Below are 16,811 nucleotides of genomic sequence, written 5' to 3' on the forward strand. Positions count from 1 at the left end.
CTATGTTGCCCAGGCTAGTTTTTGAATGGGCCTCCAACAATCCTCCTGCCTCAGCCTCCTGAGTGAGCAGCTGGGATTACTAGCACACATCACTGTGCCCCACAACACTTTTTAATTCAATAAGCATTAAACAAGAATGTGATGACATCACAGGCAATCCACTAAGAGACTGTAAAGAAAGAAATCTCACTCTTTTGTATAGTCAAGCAGACAATAACTAGTTCTAAAGTAAGAGAACTTGTCAGTTGTATTCATCATACAGAGTTCATTTTCCCTTTATCTGGTAATTGGGGTGATTCTCAGTTCCAAAGGAAAAATAAGCTTCTCATATCTTTGTGACAACACAGAGTTTTGCAACTTGGAGGAAGAGGCCCACTGGATAGGCTTTCAGCCTCCCACCCAAACTGGGAGATAGCAGCACTATCTACTTTCATATTTCATTTCAAAGAGATGGCTCCCAAGTCTTACAGAAAGGCATTCTAGGTATTAAAGGGGACGAAAAGGCCTAGCTAGTCTTCAAAAGGATTTATATACATTTCAAAGAAGAGAAAGTACTTAATAGTTATTACCAGTTTTCTAAAGTAAATATTCAAAGAAAAACGAAGGGAAAAAATCTCATATTTAGTAGAAAGAATTAAACCTCTTATTTTTAATTTGTATTTGTCCTTAAACTCCCCAAACATTATCAATACCACCTATTGATAAGCCAAGGCTGAGTTTACTGCTGGCTGCACTAAGGGACACGGGACCTCGCAAAGTTTTGGCAATGGCGGGGAGCAGGAAGGCAAGGTCAGCTTCACTGAGAACTGCAAGCGTGATTTCAGGCAGCTCTTTCAAGGCAGGGTTTTGGTTAACACTGAGTAATGACTGGTGGAGACAGCAAGACTCCGCTAAAGAGGATTCAAGGAACTTCAGGGCTTACGCTGTGTCTTCCACTCAGGAGTGGCTGTGTGCCTGGGGAAGTTCCCTAACAAACCGTCCTCCTGGACTGCAGACTCCTCAATAAAGACCGCAGGGCGCGGTTCCGGGCCCGGGCGCGCCAGATTCCGCGGCAGAGCCGGGAAACCGCGGGGCCGCGCCCGGCCGGTCCTCGCAGCAGCCGTCAGAGAGCGGTCGCCGCGGAGCCTGTGCCTCCCCCGAGCCCGCCGGCGCCGCGCCTGCCTTCCCACGACGGTCCTCCGAGTGGCCGCGGCGCCCTGTGGATGCGGCTCGGCCTCGTGAACCGCGCAGCTCCTAGCAGGAAGCCGGCCACGCGTAGCACCCCGGCCGCCGGCCAGGAAGCTGCCAGGGCCTAGGGTCCAGGAGCCGGGGATGGACAGAAAAGTGACCACGCGTCTCCGACGCTCACGTGACCTTCCGGGACAGGCCCCGCCCCCACCGTAGCGTGCCGCAGCGCAGACGTCGTTGGCTTCGGCGCAGGCGCACGCCTTGCCTCGCGACGGGTGACGCAATCCAGCCAGACCTGTTGGTCCCGCGGCTCCGGCGTACGTCAGATCACGTAACTCTGCCCGAAAGGCCGCCGCAGCCTGACGTGCGCGCGCAGGCCCGCCCCCGCCCCGTGAGGGGCGGGGCCGGCCGGGGCGAGGGCGGGGCCTGCGGTGGCCAATCGGCGGTGCCCGCGCCGGGTGCTGTGCCCCGCCCAGCCGGACTGGCCGTTCCTACCAGCCTGGTCCAGCGGACATCGGCGGCGGCGGGGACGCCGGCGGGGAGGTGAGTGCGCGACCCTCAGGGCCTGGCCCAGCCCCTCTCCTCCCGCCGCCGCCGCCGGGCTGTCCGCGCGTGCAGGCTGTTCCGAGGGGCGGCGGGTTCGGGGATGTGGGGGGTGGGGGCGGCCCGGGGCTCCAGGGACAGGCCGGATCCATGCGGCCCCGATGCCCGAGTCGGGGAGGCAGCACGTCCGGCCGAGGAGGGGCTGGACTCTGGTTGCAGCAGTTTGTTCCCCGTGTCGTCTTCCGAGCGGCCGAGGGCGCAGGGGGCGGCGAGGTGGCTGCGGCGGGGGCTCGGGCCGGGCGGGGGCGGTGCCGTCAGGGCGGCGGACGTCGGCGCTGGGAGCCCAGCTGGGAGCCACGCTCCGGGTGGCTGGGACCGGGCTGGGAGAGCAGGTCTCCCGGGAGGGCCCTGGCCCCGCGAGTCCCGGGACTCCAGGGGCTGCCCACGCTAGTGCAGATGCTCCGCGCACTGGGAGGCGGCCGGAATGCCAATGAGCGACAGTGGGGCACGCAGCTGTCACTGGGTGCAGATAGCCCTGTCGCCATGATCAATGCCCGCTGTGGTAGCCAGGCAAAATAGGAAATCGAGCTCAGAACACGCTTTGTTGATTGCCTGGGAAGTCACTGCCCTGCTGCCCGTACGAAGGCCCCCTTGGCAGAGGTTTGGGGAAGTCGGGGCGTGTGGTGAGTATGGGCATCAGGCTGAGAGAGCAGTCTGCGGCCTTTTCTCCCCAGGCGGGGCCTGGAGTCACTGACAACCCTCCTCCCGCCCCCATATGTCCTTTACTCTGGCTTTGTGAGTATTCTCACAAAGTTTACTGTGGAGTCTCCTGCTGGTGACGTTGCTCCAGTCTCCTAGGTACTAGGTTTACAGTAGACCTCTCAAGGGACAGTCTTTTTCATGTTTGGGGCACTGGTGGCTCTGGAGAAGGGGAGAGAGGTGGGACTGGTCTTCAGGAAAGATAATGACAAGTTTTGCTCCAGACATACTGGATCGGAGGTGACGTCTAAGATCTGTCTGAAGGAGGTTAGAAGGAAGGTGGGTGCTTGGAATGGGTGGAGGCTTTGGAATCCAAGTGAATTGGAAGAGGAAGGTAAATTCAGGAGCAGAAGTTCGGGGACAAAGCACACATTCAGCAAGTCTGTGGAGAGGGCAGAGCCAGCAAAGCAGAAGAAATGAAGATGGGTGGGGAATCATGGAGGCTAAGGAGAGGAGACCTAGGGTGGGGTGGGTGTAATCTTCATGCCCACTGCACTGGGAGGAGGGGTAATGGTAGCTCTTTGCATTTGATGAGGCTGAGGTGAGGGGTTGGTTGAGATGTTTGAGTCGAATGCAGAGTCCCACCAGGCCCAGGCTCAAGTCTGAGCCAGCCACTTACTGTTACCTAGTTTGTTCCTCACTTGGGGAATGGGCGTCACAATAGCACCTCTACCTGTGTGACAGAGGCCAATAGCAACTAGCCAGCTGGCTTCAGGCTCAGCTATATGTATTTGATGTGCGGCACTCACGGAAGCCTCACCACGGCCAGTCAGCCTTCCTCAGAGGAGGGAACAGGATCAGCAAATTGCTTACTCAAAGTAGCACAGCCTGTAAAAGCTATGGAACTTGTCTTAGGAGAGTAACAGTTATTAAAATTGTGAGGTGTTTGGGGTGTTGGAAATGGCGATGGATTGAGAACTACTTTCTAGGAAGTTTTCCTCATGCAAAGTAGTTGTTTATTTAGCTGGTTGTTTTCAAAGGCAGAAATGATTCTCTAAGGTTTTCAGTTTGCTCCCAGATGGTGTCAGCCATGTGTTGTTTCATTTTAACTATCTGGTTTCCTGATCAGAGAACTAGACAATATTGTTGCGGTAAATTCTATTACAGTTGTAGGGGCTATGTCTGTAAGCAAATTAATATCCTTGATTTAATGTCTTTCACTAATTATAGCTTTAATCATTTATGTTTATAATTGGAGGAAATCTTAGCAATATTCTATTTTTTCATGCAAATATTATCCTAGGAAAGTGCATCACGAACTTCACTTCAGAAAACTGTGTTAAGAAGTAAATGTGATTTAAATACTTACATGAAAAAGCTAGGTTGTTAATGAGTTTGTATCTTCTCAAGAATTGAAGTAATCCTCATCATTTTTATTTTATTTTATTTCTGTGGTTGTTCATGGATGAGACAATTCTTGTTTTTGTTTTCAAAGCTGTCTTTAGAAAGAAGAAAGATGGAAAGTGGTGCAGTTCTGCTGGAATCCAAATCCTCACCATTGAACCTTCTGCATGAAATGCATGAGCTTCGGCTTCTTGGTCACCTGTGTGACGTGACAGTCAGCGTGGAGTATCAGGGCGTCCGCGAAGACTTCATGGCCCATAAAGCAGTGCTGGCGGCCACCAGCAAGTTTTTTAAGGAAATGTTCCTTAATGACAAGAGTGTGGACGGTACTAGGACTAATGTCTACTTAAATGAAGTGCAGGTTGTTGACTTTGCGTCATTTCTTGAGTTTGTCTACACGGCAAAGGTACAGGTGGAAGAAGATCGGGTGCAGCGAATGCTGGAAATGGCTGAAAAGCTGAAATGTTTGGACTTATCAGAAACTTGTTTTCAGTTAAAGAAACAGATGTTGGAGTCCGTACTTTTGGAGTTGCAGAATTTCTCAGAGTCTCAGGAGGTGGAAGCGGGCAGTGGCTCCCAAGTCAGTGTTGCTCCCGCGCCCAGGGCCAGTGGGGCCACAGAGGACCTTCACTCCAATGGCCTTGCGGAGTCCTCAGACTGCTCAGCAGAGAGAGTCAGCAATGGTGTCGTGTCTGACGACGCGCCCCCGAGGAAGTCCAAGGAGAAACTAGACAAGAAGAAAGAGGTAGTTAAGCCTCCCTACCCTAAAATCAGGAGAGCTAGTGGAAGGCTGGCTGGAAGGAAGGTTTTTGTGGAGATCCCAAAAAAGAAATACACGAGAAGACTCCGAGAGCAGCAGAGAAGCGCAGAGGATGAGGAGGCGGACTACAGGTGTCCGCAGGACCAAAGCCTGGATAGTGTTGGGACAGAGGTGGAGCCAGTTGAAAAAGACGAGGGGTGCTGTGCAAGTGCTGAGGTAGAGGAAGTGTTGCAAAAAGCAGGGGTGGAGGAGGAAGAAGAGGAGGAAGAGGACGAAGAGGGGGAGAAGAAGAAGAGCAACTTCAAGTGCACCATCTGCGAGAAGGCGTTTCTGTACGCGAAGAGCTTCCTGAAGCACACCAAACACCACCACGGGGTAGCCACCGAGGTGGTGTACCGCTGCGACACCTGCAGCCAGACCTTCGCCAACCGCTGCAACCTGAAGAGCCACCAGCGCCACGTGCACAGCAGCGAGCGCCACTTCCCTTGCGAGCTGTGTGGGAAGAAGTTCAAGCGCAAGAAGGACGTGAAGCGGCACGTGGTGCAGGTGCACGAGGGCGGCGGCGAGCGGCACCGCTGCGGGCAGTGTGGCAAGGGCCTGAGCTCCAAGACGGCGCTGCGGCTGCACGAGCGCACGCACACGGGCGACCGGCCCTACAGCTGCACCGAGTGCGCCGCCAAGTTCTCGCAGCCCTCCGCGCTCAAGACCCACATGAGGTACGTCGTCCCAGAGCCACCCAGAGATGGCTTTGCCTGCAGTGTGGCTGGCTTGTGTACAGGGACTGTCTTTCTAGAAGTGCCTGTGGAGAAATTGAGCCTGGCCTGGGATTTGGCCCTGGTGGCCACATCTCTGGGTGTCTCACTTCATTTGTTCCCCCAAACTTTGGGTGACTATTTCGAGACAGCTTTAAGCTCTCTTTCCAGGTAGAGAAGCTGTATAGCTCTTCTTCACCTTCTCAGAAGCCCCTAAGTGTTCCTACAGTCCCTTGTCCTCCTAGGACATGTCCTTTTAGCTCAGAGGTCTGTTCAGGTAGAGCTGCGTCCTACAGCAGAGGGCGGGACAGTGGCTTCCTCACAAGACCTGCCTGCCGTGCTGCAGGCCAGGGCTGTCCCCTCCCTGTGATGTTCACAGTTCCCGCCATGCTTGAGGAAGAGTGGGGCCGAATTACTTTTATTTCTCTTTTCCTGATTCTTCATTTAGAACTTGGGCTCTGTGACCATCTGGGTCCCATAATCCCATTAATGATCTCAGTAAGATGCCACTATGGGTTTGAGGACACATCTCTGGTCTTATCTGTTCTCAGGGCTTGGAAAATGTGCCATGTGGTAAGTGGGAACTCCAGAATCAGGATGGACAGTGTTTTCTGTTTGTTCATATGTTTTGAGCTGTAGGTATGTAGTGTTCAGTTTTAAAATAAATTTCCTTATAGTTCTCAGCATTTATGCTTGCAATTCCAACAAGCAGTTTTCTACTCTGTTCTAGACTGTTTCTAAGTCAGGCTTTGGGGTGGTAGCATGGTGTAAATCATCTTTTACTTTATATAATTAAAGTTAAAAATACTTAGGAAGTGCTTAGTAAATGATAGCCAATTGCTATTTCATGGTAGTTGTGAAATTAAAATGCTTACGCACACTCCTCAGAAACGAGATTTCTTTTTTTTATTTATTTATTTTTTATTTCGGCATATTATGGGGGTACAGATTTTAAGGTTTCAATAAATGCCCTTTCCCCTCCTCTCCCCACAAGTCTGAGTTTCCAGCATGACCATCCCCCAGATGCTGCACATCTCACTCATTATGTATATATATATACCCGCCCCCCTCTCCCCTCCCCCCTGCCCAATACCCTATTACTGTAGTACCTATGTGTCCACTTAGGTGCTGCTCAGTTAATACCAGTTTGCTGGTGAGTATATGTGGTGCTTGTTTTTCCATTCTTTGAATACTTCACTTAGTAGTATGAGTTCCAGCTCTAACCAGGAAAATATAAGATGTGCTAAATCACCATTGTAGAAACCAGATTTCTTTAGCATTTTGAGAATAGTTCTCTTTTCTAGACTGATTATGTCATATTACGAAGTGATAGCAAAAGTTTTGATCATGTGGCACTTTGTCAACAACAGAGCCTAAGGTGTTTCTGGCAGATTGTATGAGAAAGCTTTACAAATGATAGTGCTCTTGAGTGTTTTAAACAATCTGAAAAGGCATAATCTCTGCATGTGCCTTACAGCGGAAACAGTGAGGCTCTGGAGCAGACATGGAAGAATGTTCAGGAAACCTGTAGAAAACTCAGTTGCTTTGGGGATGGAGATAATGGGCCCCAGACCTGTCACTTTTGTCAGTCTCATTAGGTTTCTTGGAGTAAACAAGTCTCATTAAGTCTCTTGGAGTAAACAAGTTTTGCAAGATAGAGTGGAAATTGTTTTGTAAAGTGAGCTTTGAAATACTTTCTAAATTATCATCTGAATGTTGTACTTTCAGGATTCATACAGGGGAAAAACCTTTTGTCTGTGATGAATGTGGTGCAAGATTCACTCAGAATCACATGCTGATTTATCATAAACGGTGTCACACAGGTAAATATTCCTGCTGTTGTGATTGAATGTCTTTCCTAGCTGTAGAAGGAAACTGCTTGATTAATTTAGCAGTTTGCATCTACCAAGGTGGTGCAGTTAAAGCCATGCTATAGCTTTTCTATCTAGGAAGCTAGCAACAATGAATAAAAATACATCCATTGCTTCCCATGCTGGTGTGCATGTGGCCATGGTTTTTACACCACCGGGCAATAGGATCTGGCTTGCGGGTCTTAGGTATCAAGAGGTATGAAACAGTTTCTACTGTGTAAGCCAAAAATTCCATTTCCAGGAATCTCTCCTAAAGAAATTGTCCAAAACATGGGAAAAGCTGTGTGCTATTATCCCTCTTCTTGCTATTTTTTATTAACGAAGAATTGGAAACAACCTGATTGTCCAACCACACAAAAGTGATTCAGTAAACTCTGGTGAATCACCCTCTGGCTTGTGAACTGGCCACTCAGAGTAAGGGCTGTGAACGGTATGAAAAACCATCTGTGTTTGGATGTGGATTTAAAAATGCACAATTAAGCATACAGTTAATCACAACTGTATTGAAAAACTGCATGTAAAAGACCCGTATAAAAGGTGGTAGGTCTATCTCATTTCTATTTTCCAAAATCTTTGTGATACGATTTTATTATATGAGGGAGAAAATTTAAGTTGACTTTATTGTGGTTCAGCACAGTAACTCTGAGGTTCAGAATCTTGTATACAATACAGAAGTGTACAGAATCTAAGTATTCTAAAATACTGACTTCCCTTTTTACTTGCATTTTTTGCTCTTCTAAGTACTACCATACAGGCCTCAAGATCCAACAATGCAGACAAGACAGAGAGGAAGTGTTTAATTATGTGAATTATAACTACAGAATTGGTGTCTAATAGAAGCTTAGCATTGGGGACAATGTCAGGTTATAGTGAAAGATTGAGTTAAAATTGGTCACCTAATGAGAATATTAATGTATTAATATTTTATTAAAGCCAGTATTTTGATGTTTGTGAAATCAGGGGCACACCTAATAATTCGATGACTCTGATTTATGAGATTTTAAACCTTTCTTTTGTCCTACAGTCCAGTCAACTTGATTGGACTTGCTACTCTAGAACAGTTATACATGCGTGTCTGTTGTATATGCCCTCTCCTTTGAAGAGGGACTTTTATTCTGGCAAAGACCCATAGCAGTGCTCCTTTGAAAATAATGCAACAGTCCCTCCAAACAGAAGTTGTGAAATTATTTTCTTGTTTGGAATAACTAAATTTCTAAAATGTGAGCAAGCTGAACAATACCTGTTTGAATCAGTTTAATGGAATTTTTCTTGGGATTTCCAAGGACATTTTACACCAACTTTCAGCAAGTAGCAGTCACCTTACATGAATAAATGTTGTGTAATAGTTTTGACTAGAAAATGTAAGATGCTGCCAGCCAAGGCACTTTTGAGGAGTTTATGTGGTTTTTAAGAGTACATGGAAAGAGTACTCTTTCCATGTGCTTGTAATGCCTATATTGTTTCTAACATTATCATTTCATCTTTTCATGTAGGTGAAAGACCATTCATGTGTGAAACATGTGGCAAGAGTTTTGCTTCCAAGGAGTACTTAAAACACCACAATAGAATCCATACTGGATCCAAACCCTTTAAATGTGAAGTATGTTTCAGGACTTTTGCCCAGCGGAATTCACTTTACCAGCATATTAAAGTCCATACAGGTATGGCTGGAATGTCCCAGGGAAGGGAGTTCAGTTTGACAAAAAATATATCTCAAAGGTTTTAGACTTACTAGAAAAATATTTGGAATTAAGCGTTAGTAAAAAACTTTAGTCAAACTTTTTATGACATAATAACATGCTTTTACTTCTGAATTTCTTATCTCTGGCTCTGAGAAACTGAAAAGTAGAACTATTTATGTGTGCAAACTGGAGACAGCCAGTTCCATTGCTACTTGGAGTTTTTATTGAAAAGGACAGAAGCTTACTCATGGTATGAATGTTGGAATACTGATGTGGATATGTGAACATTTTAACATTTTCATGCTGTAACTAGGGATAATGATCTATACATGTTAGTACACACACACACATGCAAATTTGGTTATTAGAGGATTTGGAATTTTATCCTCCATTATTGGAGGAGTCTGTAGATACAATACCTACTGCAGGCTCGGGCTGTGGCCTGTTTTTGGTATACGCCATCAACTCTTGGTATTGTAGGGCAGCAGATTTGTGCCTCTGTTAGTTGGCCCTTGAGTTGTCCCAACACAGCTTTCCTTATGTTGAAATGCCCGGAGGCTTGTAACAGCATCATTCCAAGTGTATTCAGGATTAAACCCAGGAGGTCAAAGAGACCCACCAGCAGTCTCCTCTCCCCCTGCCGCAGGGGAGCGTCCCTACTGCTGCGACCAGTGCGGCAAGCAGTTCACCCAGCTCAACGCCCTGCAGCGCCACCGCCGCATCCACACCGGGGAGAGGCCGTTCATGTGCAACGCGTGCGGTCGGACGTTCACGGACAAGTCCACCCTCCGGCGGCACACCTCGGTAAGCAATGGGCTGGCTTGTTCCAGAAAGAAAATAGTTGGCCCTTAGATACACAGAACCCCCAGTAGAAACACCTGCTACCATTCCACAAGGTGAGTAGAGGCGACAACAGGTATTTTCTGTTGAGTGAAGACATTTGAGGTGAATGCAGTGGAAAACCAGGCCCTAAGGAAAGCACAGTCCATGATACACACTTTCTGACAGTGAGGGTCTGGGCTAGGCCAATATTTGACAACCAGTGAAGGGGCTTTCACTGCAGTGGAAACCAAATTGAAGTTGGAGAGGGACTGTTGTTTTAAAAGATGCACTTGTTCAGAGACACATTTGGTGACTTTTGTTTTTGTGTTCGATTTGTAGATACACGATAAGAATACTCCATGGAAGTCTTTCCTTGTTATTGTAGATGGCTCGCCCAAGAACGATGAAGGGCACAAGACTGAACAGCCTGATGAAGAATATGCATCGTCCAAACTCTCGGATAAATTGCTGTCTTTTGCAGAAAATGGCCATTTCCACAACCTGGCTACAGTCCAAGGCACTGTACCCACCATGCACGAGAACAGTTCTGCAGACACAGCCTGCAAGTCGGACAACTCCGCAGCGTCCCAGGATGCCCTGCTCGCCACCACCATCAGTGAGCTCAGCGAGCTGGCTCCACAGGCAGACCCGATGGCCACACAGCTTCACTCTCTGACTAACATGGAATAGAGCTTGAAATTACATGCCAGGAAGGTCCCATCCTGCTAGTCTTTGTGTGTGATAGCTGGACACAAGATGATGTCGGGGCTAAGAAAAATAATTGTCTGTGTGCAAAGTTGTGGGCAAGAATGGCCTCTGCAGATTTTCCTGAACTTCGGCTAACTTGCACGGCTTTATCACAGCATTTTAAAAGCTTTCCCTTAACAATCCCGATCTGCATGATCTCAGCTACACTTTATCGATAAACAAAGCAGTGAACATAACCTCACTTAATTCTGGTGCAGGTTGTGTGTGTTAATCATTCTAATGCTTATCTAGATGTTCAGACAACTGCTTGTCTTCATTGCAGAGTACAGAGCATTGATTCAGCTTATGAAATTGCTGTTAATGGTCTTCCTGGTCTCTCAGCCTGCCTTATATTTCCATGTGGGTTTACTTCTCTGATACTTATAAGGTATTTTTTTTTTTACCAAGCTGAAATAAAACTGGGGCTACATATTTTCAGCTTTTCTTCCCTTTTGAATTGAAGCAAATCAGGTTTGCTTTGGGACCCTTGAATAGGACTGAAGAAATGCATTATTCCTCCCCACCCCCATACATAGGAACTAAAAAAGGTATGACATATTGAACACTTGCAAAAGTGCTTAGAACAATCTCTATTCACAGCACATACTGCAGCTAATAAATCTGTCATAAGTCAACTTAGGAAATGAGATGAGGCTGTTCAGTTTCAGTCATTAAAAAATCAGATTAGGTAAAAGCTGTCCTACCAAAGAGTCTAGCAAAACAGTATAGTGTTTTTTGCAAAGAGGTGTGAAAAATTAAGCAAGAGGCTGTACAGTACTTGAGCATTTGTGCAGTCATTTTATTTGCAAATGAGGTGATTGTGGCAAATCTTAGAACGCCGAGTATTAGTATTTTTGCCAGGTTTTTCTGACTTGATTTCTATAATTTATAGAATCCCAGACTTCCTCATTTCCGCATCCAGAGATTGAAATAGGCAAGTATTGCCCATGTCTGTTTCCTTGGGAGCATGTGAGAATACAGCAGAAGGGACCAAAAGCCTCAGCACAGTTACCTCTGATTATGCCTTAAAGAGTAGATTGTGAAGAACCAGTAACTATCTCAAGTGCTCCTTTGGCTGATTCATGCAGGACTTCCGTATTGCTTAAAAAAATTCACAGCTGAATGGGCACAGTGGTTTACACCTGTAATTCCAGGGCTTTGGGAGGCAGAGGTGGGAGGATTGCTTGAGGCCAGGAGTTTGAGACTAGCCTGGGCAATATAGCAAGACCCCATCTCTGTACAAAATAAAAAAATTAGCCTGGCATAGCAGCACATGCCTGTAGTCGTAGCTACTTGAGACGCTAAGATGGGAGGATTGCTGGAGCCCAGGAGCTCGAGGCTGCAGTGAGCTATGATTGTGCCACTGTGCTCCAGCCTGGGTGACAGAGCAAGACCCTGTCTCTTAAAAAAAAATTCACAATGAAAAGATAATTCTGCTGTATTTGTTAAATGTGACATTTGGTTCCAGGGCCTTGAGTATGAACCACATGCTTGTGAAATGCTTTGATTTACATGTAACCCTTAAATATAGTAATTTAAAAAGAAAACCTTGAGAATTCATTTGTTCACTAGTTGCTTTTATTCCCCTACGTTTTTAATTTATTAAATTTGCTGTGAAAACACTTTGATTTTTCTAAGAGGAAGGTACTTTGTGATAAGTTCCAGGATGAAGACATAGCTGTACCAAGCGAGAAACTGATGAGGGAAGACTTTCTTCCTAAGTGCTTATTTTGTTTTTACTTATAACATGTTAGTGAAACCACTACAGGGTGTTTCAGGCACTGATAACATGTTTCACACCTGCTCTTGAAGGTCACAGTACTGAATTACTTCAAATTCAGTTAAGACAACGGTCATTGTATCCTAGTTGTGTTTACAATCAAATGAGTAGCAACTGTCACACAGCCATTTTAATCTTGATAAGAGGAGACTGAACCCGCCCAGCTGATGTACTGTTTTATGGAATAAAGTCACTTGGATGAGAAGGAATTTAAACAATAGATTATTTTGTTACCTACTGGAACAATTTTTGTCTTGAATTTGTTTCTTTAGAAGTTCTAAAAAACATTGTTAGCGTTAATAAATATCCGCTTTGTAAAAGTTTTGCAATTCTATTTTTATTATAATTTAGGCTCTGTAGAAATAAGCTTCTCAATTAAAACAAGTATAATATGCCTAATTACATGAATAATGAAATTTAAAATCAGGGTTGTCAGTCTTTATTTCATACAGTCTAAGGGTTAAAACTGTGTAACTGCTTGCATCCCAGTTAGTGTCCAGCAGTGGCAGCTTGGAAAGAGAATCGCCCTCTGCTCATGTACAGATGGCAGCCAGGCGGGCGTGCATAAGTGCTGCGGAGCTCTCTGCCAGTTTCTTCAATGTAATGTTCAATTAGGCATCAAAGAGACAACTTTTACTATATACATTTATCTGTCCCCTTCCTGGGAAGGTAAGCCTGTCCTTGAGAACAGAGAAGCCTGCAAACCCCGTAGGAGACTGGTTACAGAAGTTCATGTGGGGCGTCTCCTTGTTCCTCCTAATCCAAGCACAGCTGAGTGGAAGGCAGGCCCACCCGTGTGTCCCACGTGAGCAATGAGGAAAGTGGCCTGGGTGCTGGCACACTGCTGCTCTCAGAGCCTTAATGACGGCCTTTTAGGTGACTTAGTGCCTTCAAATCATTTTGAGTAAAATACTTTTAGGCCTTGGTTTTGCCATACATTTTGTTGTATAGAGTTTGAAAAAATGAGCCATGTGTTAGGGAAGACTTTTATTAAAGATGATTTTAATAGAGATGGTTTTGCTTTGGTGATTATCCAAACAAATTTGAGTCTATTACAATTTAATTTTAACCTGCTAAACGTTTAAATCTTGTCACACCAGGAAGTTCAACATATTTTGGAAACCAAATGGATGCTTGTCCATTTAACTAAACTTGATGGTCTTCATGTGCTTAGGAGTGACAATATTATTTCAGGTGGGTGGAGGGCACTAGTGCAGAGGACCATGGTTCACATCCAGCTGGACAGGGGCAGATGTGACTGAGAAGGCCACAAATACGTCACAGGGCCATCTAGCACATCACCCTACCTGAGCCTCCGATCATACTCTGGCAATCTGCACAGGGTCTCTTACTAATGCTGACAAAACCAGGCTTGGAACCCACCAGGTGGCTTCTCTTTCTGTTAGGAAACTGAGAAGAGACATTTGAATGATTAGACCTTGAATGATCAACTTCTCAGAATTCCTAGACTGGGATGGCATATTCTACCATTTAAAAAAATTTGCAGGCCTTGTGGCGGGCTCTGCTGCAGCACCGCCACGGCTGGTTATCAGCTGTTCCACGCCTGTGCTCACTGCACACTGAGCACTAGCCCCGCGGTGCTGGGAGAGTCTGGGCTGGGCTGCCTGTGGTCTCCCGGGCAGGCTTCCCTGTGATTCTCCGTGGGTGTAGTTAACAGTATTTTGCAGTACAGAGTGGTTGGATTCTTGGAGGAACGTCTGTGGATGTGTATAAAAAGTGATTTGTCATACTGCATTTCCCCCCTAACATTAGAGAAAAGGGATTTTAAAACTAAAGTTGGTGAAAATTTGGCAGTCATTGCTATCCAAAATGGGGGAAGAGAATAAAATAAGAGAGAATATTTTCTCACCTTAATCTCACCCTAAACCCACCAGTACCTTTTCCAAACCCCTTATATTTGCTGTTCCTACTTGGTGAAGAATTGCAGAAATATAACTGAAAAGTCATGATGTTCTTTTTAACTTTTTAACAATGCCTAGATGAGAATTTTTTCCCTTTGTAGTAAAAGTGTCTATTCTCAGCATTTATATATATATATATATTTTTTTTTGAGACAGAGTCTCACTCTGTTACCTGGGCTAGAGTGCCGTGGCGTCAGTCCAGCTCATACCATGTTTCCCCTAAAATAAGACAGGGTCTTTATTTTTCCTCAGAAGACACCTGAGGGCTTATTTTCAGGGGATGTGTTATTTTCTCCTTAAAACCTCAGCATGCAGCACGCACAGGATTGCTGGGACCTGACGGGGAGCCGACCTTGTTGGTGGGGCTGCCTGCACCTTTCTGGTCACCTCTGGGATACTAGCTGTCACTATGGGGCAGATGAGAAGGGCTGCTTGTCTTCTTTACCGCTCCGTGACGAAATGCATGGGTTGTGCAGATACGAAGCGTAGCCACACCCATCACCAGGTCTTATTTTGGGGGTTGGGCTTATATTGTGCAAATGCTTAGAAATCCTGCTAGGGCTTATTTTATCGGTAGGTCTTATTTTCAGGGAAACACAGTAGCAACCTCCAACTCCCGGGCTCAACCAATCCTCCTGCCTCAGCCTCCAAAGTAGCTGGGACTACAGGCATGCACCACCATGCCCAACTAATTTTATATACATATATATATTTTTTAGTTGTCCAGCTGATTTCTATTTTTTTAGTAGACACAGGGTCTCGCTCTTGCTCAGGCTGGTCTCGAACTCCTGAGCTCAAACGATCCACCCACTTCAGCCTCCCAGAGTGTTAGGATTATAGGCGTGAGCCTCCATGCCCAGCACTCAGCATTTTTAAATTTAAATATTACATTGTATGAAAACTCCTGTGTTCCTTTTTAAAAACACAAGTATGCAGAGATTTTCTCCTTTAGAGGTCAGTGCTGAATAATGTATGGAAATAATTTCAATACTTTAAATAAGATGCTACATAGTACATCTGTACTCTCAAGGGTATACTGATAATGAGGGAATATCAAACAAAGTAACATTAAAAATTGGCTTTGAATTACCTGGAGAGTCGTGAATATGCTTTCGGACCTGAAATCAATGCTATGACAGGATGACAGGACCAGCCAGCCTATACAACCCCACGTGGTCCTCCCCAGAACTTCAGGCCCCAGTGGTCCCTGGGCTTGACCCTTCCGCAGCGGCACCTGCTGCCCCTGTACAGATATGTGCAAAATTAAAATAGTGGCCTACAGTGCCCAGATAGTTGGGTGGCACTTTCTTGGGGTGAAGGGAGTGGCAGGCTTCAGGGTTCCTGCCTTCCCATCACCCAACAGTCTTCCAGCAACCACTACTTCCTCAACTTTGCAAGTAACTGTGGAGCCTGAAGGATTCAAGAAGTGATGAGAACGTGAGCTCTGCAGAGTTATGCACTTTAGTGGACTGCATCAACACATGCAACCAGGGTTTCCTGCTAACCCTGCCGTCTGCAAAACCATTAAAGTGCCCTGAACTCCCATCAAGTGACTCAGGTTCAAATAGCCTAGAGAATATTAATGTGCAATGCCTTAAATTTAATGGGAACAACTTCAAGAAAGTGAAGATCCTTTTATTTGACCTGTGTAAATTTAGCAAGACTAGGCAAAATATTACTTATAATTTCCATTTTATTTACTGTACAGGTTCAAATAAAACAAACATACTCTTTCTGCTAAGGTAGATTTCTTGTTACATGGTTAGTTTTCATAATGTAACCCCTTACTGGAGAGCAACTCATGACTCCACAGGGCAGGAAACCTGCCACTGGTTACAGCTCTCACGTGGCAGTGGGCAGGTCACAGGGGCATGCTGTGCTGCCAATTCCTCCAGAGAAAGTCACAAAGGTTTGTATTTGGACATTTTAAATGCACAAAATCAGAGGAAACAATAAATGTACAAGGCTGGTGCATATACTTTGGTTACAGTGACACCACCACACACGGTCACGACTGTGCAAAAATACTGTTTTCAAATCATTAAAACAAGGAACTTACACAAGCTATAAAAATGTTGCCACAAAAAGCAAAGCTTTCCTATAAGAAATTTTAACTGACTTTGACAATGAACCAACCCCAGACTTGCTGAAGTACAAAAGCTATACCATAAATAATCATTATATTTTGTTCATAAATAGTATCTATAAATCTTGAAGACCCGACTCAAGGCATCTGGAAACACGGCGCTGTCCTACGTCCATGGGACACTGAAAGGAATTAAGTTTGTACACTGTTGTCTGGGCATTTCTCTCATTCTCCTTTTATCTTATCGAAGGTCTATTCTAGTCATTACAATTACTTTTATTCTTTTCATATGAAATATTACAGACAAAAATTAATTTTTAACCCAGGCCCCAGTCCCAGTGTTTATTTGAATACAAAGAAGCAAACTCTCAGATGTAACAAAATGTTATGAACACTGTGTTAAAAAAACCATACCTCTTCTTCAGACAGGTGTCTGTTAAAGGATTATGATGAAAGATAAACAGAATTGCCCTAAAATGATTTGGTTTATATTTTAAGTGGTCAGATTAGAAGGGTCTTTTAACAAGTAGAAACAAACTTTTTAAATTAGTGATACAACAAACACATTGGCTGGCC

At 45.4% G+C, this 16,811-nt stretch overlaps 1 protein-coding gene across 1 annotated transcript; it reads left to right on the top strand.

Annotated features, from left to right (window-relative positions):
• The first annotated feature begins 1,600 nt into the window (after window positions 1–1,600).
• On the top strand, window positions 1,601–12,473 carry GZF1 (GDNF inducible zinc finger protein 1). The gene is made up of 6 exons (XM_012739198.2): window positions 1,601–1,710; window positions 3,905–5,289; window positions 7,054–7,148; window positions 8,690–8,857; window positions 9,525–9,682; window positions 10,040–12,473. Exons 2-6 carry the CDS (start codon window positions 3,926–3,928, stop codon window positions 10,388–10,390), a joined length of 2,136 nt encoding a protein of 711 aa, XP_012594652.1. The 5' UTR covers window positions 1,601–1,710; window positions 3,905–3,925; the 3' UTR covers window positions 10,391–12,473.
• The last annotated feature ends 4,338 nt before the right edge of the window (window positions 12,474–16,811 follow it).

This window comes from Microcebus murinus, chromosome 16, assembly GCF_040939455.1.
Source record: "Microcebus murinus isolate Inina chromosome 16, M.murinus_Inina_mat1.0, whole genome shotgun sequence".
NCBI lineage: Eukaryota > Metazoa > Chordata > Mammalia > Primates > Cheirogaleidae > Microcebus > Microcebus murinus.

Excerpts from the sequence above, each read along its gene's own strand:
- GZF1 (XM_012739198.2), top strand. The coding sequence starts at position 3,926 with ATGGAAAGTGGTGCAGTTCTGCTGGAATCCAAATCCTCACCATTGAAC. Across the intron at positions 5,290-7,053 it reads GCGCTCAAGACCCACATGAG|GATTCATACAGGGGAAAAAC; the intron begins GTACGTCGTCCC and ends TTGTACTTTCAG. Across the intron at positions 7,149-8,689 it reads TCATAAACGGTGTCACACAG|GTGAAAGACCATTCATGTGT; the intron begins GTAAATATTCCT and ends CTTTTCATGTAG.